The sequence below is a fragment of the Stomoxys calcitrans genome, chromosome 2 (assembly GCF_963082655.1).
Source record: "Stomoxys calcitrans chromosome 2, idStoCalc2.1, whole genome shotgun sequence".
Taxonomy (NCBI): Eukaryota; Metazoa; Arthropoda; class Insecta; order Diptera; family Muscidae; genus Stomoxys; species Stomoxys calcitrans.
The window spans coordinates 100,359,821-100,368,039 of record NC_081553.1 but is presented as its reverse complement, the minus strand read 5'-3'; the positions used below and the strand labels follow the sequence as shown (position 1 = coordinate 100,368,039).

General features: G+C 41.4%; 1 protein-coding gene across 1 annotated transcript; it reads left to right on the top strand.

Annotated features, from left to right (window-relative positions):
- Positions 1–5,983: 5,983 nt before the first annotated feature.
- On the top strand, positions 5,984–7,319 carry LOC106093410 (protein amalgam). Its single transcript, XM_013260469.2, has one exon. The coding sequence runs from the start codon at positions 6,086–6,088 to the stop codon at positions 7,091–7,093; it is 1,008 nt and encodes a 335-aa protein (XP_013115923.2). The 5' UTR covers positions 5,984–6,085; the 3' UTR covers positions 7,094–7,319.
- The last annotated feature ends 900 nt before the right edge of the window (positions 7,320–8,219 follow it).

Genomic DNA, 8,219 nt, shown 5'->3' with positions numbered 1-8,219 from the left:
GTCAACCCACTTCAGCAAATGGACTGTGATAAAATGGAAAATATATTTTGGAGTTTTTTTTTATAAATATTTTAAAAATTTGCGCTCTTTTCTTTAGTTTTGTGATTTAAATTTTTTGGTGAATTGTCAGCGGAAGACAAAGTTTAACTGTAACAACAAAGAAGAACCTTAATTGATAACAACAACAAATCAATTTGAGTATATTTCTTAGCGAGTTCTGATAAGACTCGACAGCAGACAAACGGACAGACACACAAAGCCAGAGACAATAACTGCCAAGGGTCCAGGAAACTGTTTTTAAAACAAATTTCAGAGAAATTGTTTTTCTTGTTCTTCTTCTTGTTCAGCTGCTACTCCAACTTGACCGGCAGTGAGTTATGATGGTGATTGTCCAATAGCCCGCATTATGAAGAAGAAAAGATTAAGGCATCAAAGAAAAATAACAACGAAAATCAAAACAACAACATCAAAGTCATATACATACAAGTTGATAACACCACTGTATCCCCTCCTCAGCTGTGATAAAAGTCAAAGACACAATAACAATAACAACAAATATACTCGCCCCATTATAACGGCCATGCATTACTTTTGCTTGAATGCAGAAAGAGTGTAAATAAATGAGAGAGAGCCATAAAGTGTAAGTGGGAGCGAGAGCGAGAGTGAGAGCTTGATGTAGGAAAATATCAAAACATAAAATAAATATCCCCAACAGTGTTGCCACGAGTGAATGTTTAAAAGGAATTTTTTTCCAAACTTTTGTATTTGTATGTATGGTGTTGCGCAAAGATTCAGAGTGAACCTATTTTCCTGCTATTCACAAATGACAAAGAATAAAAAACATCTCATCATCCTCCCGCATAACCTACACATGCTATCGCTTGCCGCACCGATTTTGCAGTGAGCTTGTAATCATATGTTTAACAACAAGTAAAAGCAAAGTTCGGCCGGGCCGAATCTTAGGAACCCACCACCATGGATTCTGCTAAAAATTTATACAAAATAAATTTAGTTGAAGGGCATAACTTTATTCTACATACCAAACTTCTGCCAAACCTGCAGATCTTAAAGCTCTAGGAACCAGGAACAAAGATGATCGAGGGACCGGTTTACATGGGATCTATATCAGGTTCTTGGCCGATTTGGACCGTACTTAGCACAATTGTTGAAAGTCATAACAGAACAATACGTGCAACATTTCAACAAAATCGGATAAAAATTGCCGCTTCCTATGGTAGCTACATCAGTTTACGGATCGATTTAAACCGTACTTGGAACAGATGTTGGAATGCATAACAGAATACTATGTGCAAAATTTCAGCCAAATCGGACAAAAATTGCAGCTTCCAGGGGCTCAAGAAGTCAAATGGGGAGATCGGGTTATATAGGATCTACATCAGGTCCTTGACCGATTTGGATCGTACTTGACACAGTTGTTGAAAATCATAATAGAATACTATGTGCGAAATTTTTCCCAAATCGGACAAAAATTGATGCTTCCAGGGGCTCAAGAAGTCAAATCGTGAAATCGGTTTACATGGGAGCTATATACAAATCTGAACCGATATGGCCCATTTACAATCCCCAACGACCTACAATATAAAGTTTCTGTGCAAAATTTCGAGCGGCTGGCTATACGCGATCGACCGCTATCCTGATTTTGCCCGACGAACGGACGGAACGGAACGCAGATCAATATTTCGAGGTGTTACAAACGGAATGACTAGATTAGTATATCCCCATCCTATGGTGGTGGGTATAAAAACAAACAAATGAGGGGTGATGTATTTGGATGCCCGCCCTAAAATGGATAAATGAACCGATAAACACAATATTGGTCAAAATTAAAGGCATTTGGGTGTGGAGTGCGGGTTCAGATATGTATATTGGGGTTGCACATGCCCCATAACCTATTTCGACAGAAAAGGAACTATACGTGACTCTATGGTGGACATAATGGTCCCCTCTCGAGGAGACAAGCACGAAGCCATAAAGGATGAAGTTGTCATCATGATGGTGGTCGCTTTAATTATTATTATGGGGTCTGTTTAGGGGTTTAAGGAAAGGTGTCTAGATGGACGAATGCCTGTGGGCCTGGCATAACCCCAAAAAGATTAAGGTAGTACTTTTCACCAACAAACATAAGCAGGGCGTTTTCAGAGGGCTTGCTCGGGGTGGGCTAAAGCTAACGCTCTCTCCAAAGGCCAAGTACCTGGGCGTGATCCTTGACCAAACATTGAACTGGAAAGGAAACATTGACAAAAGGGACGGAGGGGATTGAATGTGCTCTACTCCTATGGAAACTTGATAGGTATGAGTTTGGAGTCCATGTCGGGAGTGATATACTAGATATTTACGGTAGAGGTACGGCCGATGCTCTCCTGTTGAGGTGTAGTATAGCAATAAGCATAGAAAGGCCTCTGGGAGGTTGGCTAAGCAATTAGGGGTGATGACACAAAACGGACTATACTTAACTCTCTAGTGGACATGATGGTACCCTCTCGAGGAGGCAAGCATGGAGGCATTACGGATGACACTGTCATCATGGTGGTCGCTTTCTCTCTATTATTACGCTGTTCGTTTATGGGCGTAACGAACGTAACGTCTAGATGGGCGAATGTCAGTGGGCTTGGGGTGTAACCCCAGAAAAGTTGAGACGTGATTCTTGACCAGACATTGAACTGGAGAGGAAATGTTGAAGATAAGAAAGAAAGGGTACTGAATGCGCTCTACTTCTGTGGAAACTCGATAGGTAAGAGTTGGGCGCCCAGGCCGGGGTGGTATACTAGATACTTACGGCAGAGATTCGGCCATTGTTCACCTTTAGAGGTCTAGTATAGCCATAAGCGCAGAAAGGCCTCTTGGGGTTTTAGCCGCCCCTCACAACTCCTCTAGCATTTAAACTATGTTGTTTTCTATAAAATTGGCTAATTTTATTGCCTTTCAAAGGGGCCAAGCCGCCTCCCCAGACAAATGCTACGGTGACACCGATGATATCTTCGAAAAGGTGCAGAGCAAATCGTAAGAATGAGAAAGTAATCTCCGAGAGAGGCGCTGAATGTCATGTACGATGGTATACTCTTGCAACTTTTTGTTAGGTGTACGGCAACGAAGATGGCTTATCGCCCATCGAGAATAATGAGCAATTATTCTCAATGAGCAATATTTTCTTTTAAAGGAGTCCGATTGCTGGGAGTTCCCCGCCCTTTTAAGACCAGTATTTACATGGAGGTTGCACCGGGGCAGGAGTTACTTGAAATGAGGGAGGCATACAGGCGAAGATTTTCGCCATCCCGAAGGCAATGAAGATGATGTCGATACATGGACAATAAAATGGCGCTGAAGGCTCTGGCGTCGGGCCATTTAAGGTCGATACTTGTTAGGAAATGGAAAAAATTTCTTCGATCCATGTGGAAACCTATTAGATCCTGCTGGGTAAAGGAAAAGATCAAGCGATGGCAGGAAACGAGGTGACCGACGAGCTATCCAGGAATGGATCGCAGATGGGCTCCAAACGTACTACTGAATCAGTAAACCCATTGCTATTCGAGCTTCTTGGTAGATTGGACGCTTTCTGTACGATAACCTCGTAAATGAGGCGTAGGATGACGCCGTGTGTTGCAGGGTCATCAACGCTTTGTGGCTGGATGTTTCGTGGTATAGAACGTCACTTATCCTGTACCTGTGGAAACATGATCTCGGACTTCTGATAAAAGTCCTGACCGATCATTTCGCGACGAGTTGGAAACTAGAGGAAGCGGACTTTTGCAGGGTTTTTGATGACGAGGATTTGGAGTTGATGCAATGCATTTGCTTCTGTTTCTTAGTGGAATGTTCATTGGCAAAATTTATTTTTGCAATGCGTTTGTGTCCAAACCTTAGAGAACAACTTTCTAGCCCTTCCAGTTCCCTATCGTTTTTTGTCTTGTGCGTTGGTTCCTTCCCTTTATCTTTCGTTCTACCGCCTTGCACTGTATTATGGTAGGTCTCCATCTGTACTCTTCTTCTCTTTCCAACTGATGTTGCTAGTCGTGTGTGCTTCAACCTAAAAAATGGGCACGAATTTTGGGTCGCCCACGTCCCTCGCACTAACAATTCGACCTCCCTACAAATTCAGCTTTTAAGTTCGTTCATGTCTGGAATTGTTTGTATAAGTCTCAAGAGTCTGTATCTGTTTTCATCAAAACCGGGCATTGACGTAGGAAATGCTCCATCATACCCCTATATTCTCTACCACGATATCCTTTCTCTGCCCTCTAGCTCTCTCTTATTCGACTATTTCGTCGACTTGGTTCTTCTTCACCGTAATGGCTAACTTACTGTCCGTAAAGATGTTCACATCAGAGAACAGCGGCAAACCACTTTAGACACAAGCGCACACTATAGACACGTAGCGAGTGGCGAGCTTAACCCGCAATCGACGCTTACGACTTCCAACGACCAACACATAAAATACTCCTCTAAATTCGTTGAGTTATTGTAAGTGTTTTTGCTGATGAGCATAAAATGATTGCTGGTTGTATTTTACATTTTGAGCAATACTCAAGAGGGCTCACTTTGACCGCAACTGAATAGAAGACACCCACACACAGTCACCGTTCAAAGTTTTTAGAGCTGACAATAATTTGGGTGCTTTGTAATGCCTTGGTTAAAGAAAAAAAAATGGAAAATGTCTGTCACTTTTGAACAGACGGAGATAGACAGCACAAACATATGTCACTGATAAAAGCAATTCTCATCCAAAAATAAAAAAGCAAGTGCAAAAAACCACGGATTATATCTATGCCGCTCAACAACACTTGATATCTTCTTCCTCTGCTTGCTTTGGCTTCATATGACATTCATCTGAGTGCTGCTTTTTTCCAAACAATACAAGACATCCAACCTTACTACAACTTTAAGGTATAAGTGCGTGTGTTTATAGCTAACTTTGTTTTTAGGTGGCTTGCGTAACAGACAATTGCTTTGGCCAAGGTGGGCGTTGTTTACCAAATTTCGGGTCTCATGCAGTTCTCTGGTTGACACATGGCGATCTAGCGTTTTAAAACAAAACCATTTTGCTCACTCTGTGACGTTAAGATTTCTGGCTCAAGGTATTCAATCGGAAACCCTGCTAATGCAGCGAAATTTTTACCTCATACCTGCGTGTGATATGTTCCCGTGTCATTTTAATGCTTCCAGCGCACTTAGTCTCATAGCAGCACTGACTTGCCATATACTTAATCTGTACATATATCTATCGTACGATATCCAGAATTGTATTCGGCGCCCTAGCAGAACTGAAACCGTTCACGGTACTTGTGCTTACAAAACACCTTCTTCGAACCTATTGTCATGTCGTTATGTCGCACATCTTCGTTATCGTTGCCCAGTAATGGTCTAATCAAGCTTCTGCAGGGATAGTGCATAAATTTTAGTATGCACATTGGCAAATGAGCGCGTTTACCGATAAATTCATTGTGCGTAAAAATTTTTAAAGTTGTGAGAAAGGTGATTAAATCATAAATTTGTGAAAACAATTTTATTTGGGTTTGCTTTCTTTCGTCTGACAACAAAATCAGCAAATTTCTTTATGATCTTGTGCTATCATGTGCTATTTTAAAAAGTGTTAGTTTCATTTGTATTACACGACATGTAAAACTCTCCATGTGCTAAATTTGACATGTCATTAGATACCTACATACCGTGTAATAGAGCCTTTAGTCGTTTTTATTAAAAAGTTAGAGATACATAACTTCATTTACCAGAAAACTCGATAGCATTGACCAAATGAAAGTTTCCATTTTGCCGCAACAAAGTTTATCAAAGACGGCAACCCTACAATCCCACCAAAACAAAATAACTCAATAGCAAGAACAAATCAACGACCGACCCTAACCGAGAATTGATTTTTTCCTTCTCGAGAGCAGAAGAGAAGCGAACACAACCAAAACACCAACAACAAACAATCACGGCTTGACTGAAGCCAGCCGTTCAAAGTCATTGCACACAGATCAGTCAAGGTTTATAAGCGTTCGGTAATAGACGCTCCACGCGCTTTATTAGGGTTTTGTGGTGTGAATAGCAAAGAAGAAAAACAAACGGAATGCATTTCTCGCGCTTAAATAATGTCTGGTGGGGATTTCTCGTTTGGTATTGTGCTTTAGCCTCAGTTGCTGCCACCACTGCACCCGTTATCAGTGATATCACCGCAGATTTGGTGTCCAGTGTTGGAGATGACATTGAATTCAATTGTACCGTGGAAAATGTGGGCCGTATGTCGGTTAGCTGGGCCAAGCGTACCAGTGAAATAGGCTCCGTGGTCTTATCGATGCGTAGCATCCTCAGTTTAAGTGATCCCCGTTACACCATAGTGGAAACTCTGGACGACAAGGCGAATCGGGCCACCTACACTTTTAAGATAACCAAAATTGAATCCACCGATATGGGTGTGTATGAGTGTCAGGTCATACTCACGGCCACCGATAAAATCACCAAGAAACTTAGTTTGTCCATTAAACATCCGGCCATCATTTCTGAGGAACGTACTCCAAAATCTATGCTGGTGACGGAGGGTCAAAATCTTGAGGTCAACTGTTATGCTGATGGTTTTCCCCAGCCCACCATATCGTGGGAGCGTGAAAATCGTGCCATAATGCCAGCTGGAGGCACTAGCTCCGAGGGCCATACTTTGCGCATCAAGGAAGCCCATCGCCTGGATCGTGGTGGTTACTATTGCATAGCCTCCAATGGGGTGGGACAACCCGATCGTCGTCTTATTCGCATTGAGGTAGAATTTAGGCCCCAAATTTCAGTGCAACGTCCCAAAATTGCCCAAATGCTCAATCATGCCGCCGAACTCGAATGTACGGTTCAGGCTTATCCAGCTCCCGCAGTATTCTGGTATCGCAATGGCTCAAAACTCCAATCCAATTCGAATTATCAAATTTCCAATACGGCTTCGTCTCACGAGGCTACCACTTCCGTTTTGCGCATCAGCAGCATCAATGAATTGGACTTTGGCGATTATTATTGCAATGCCACCAATAAATTGGGACATGCCGATGCTCGGCTACATCTCTTCCAGCCCGTCATTCCAGTGCCTTCCATGTAGTTTAATTGAAATTCACACACACACACACACACACACAATCTCCCACAAGTCTGACAGAGAGAAAGAGAGCATGAGCGAAAGAACAAATCAACCCTCCAAAAAAAAAGAAACCCCAAAAAAACAACCAAAAAAATTTAAAAAAAATAAAACCCTGGCGTTAAAACGGCAACGATGGCGGCGGCAGCAGCAGCAGCAGACAGCCGGACAGACAATGAGAAGAAGGACGTTGAGGCAAGTCTTTAACTTAAATTCTATTCAAACAAAAAAAAAACTAAATACCAGCGCATATGTATGCATATCTCGTAGTGTATTTGTCTACATTAGGGTGTCCCGTTTGCAAACAATTAAACAAACGTTTAATGAAGTTGAGATATAATTTTTAGATAATATTCACAATTATTAGTTAGGAAAAAAATGACAAAACTGGTAAAAAGGAAAGTTTATTCTAATCACAAACTAAAAATAAATATTAAAAATCATTAAAGCTTGTATAAAGCTCAAAATAAATCCAGATGTTTTTTTTCTTATAAATAAAAATCAGTTTGTGTTAGTTTGTCGGTTTATTTGTTTGTTCCGTGTAGACTCAAAAACGGCTGAACCGATTGCCTTGAAATTTTCACAGATTGTGTAGGTTGGTCTGGAAGGAAACATAGGCTATATAATTTTTTGATATCGGAAGGGGGAGCGGACGCTCCCCCTTACGTCAAAAGTACTACCCAAAAATAAAAGTGGACCGATCGGGACAATATGGGACTGAAATGAAAGGTATTTAGAAGTAGAGTTCAAATTTCATATTAAAAGTTGGGTCCAAGTAACTGGGGGGCCACCCCAACCACAAAAACCCCCAAAATAGATTTTTTGGACGATCTTGACAATATGGGACTCAAATGAAAGGTATCCGTGAGAAGATTACGAATATGGTCAGGAAGGAGGAAGAGGCTTTATAATTTTTTGATATGGGAAGAAAGCGGACCCTCCCCCGTTGCCCCGAAAACACCACCCAAAATCAAAAATGGACCGATAAAAACAATATGAGTATCAAATGAAAGGTATTGAAGAGTAGAATATGAATATGGTATTCAAAATTGGGTCCAAGTACCCCAAAACTCATTCAAGCAGACAAATT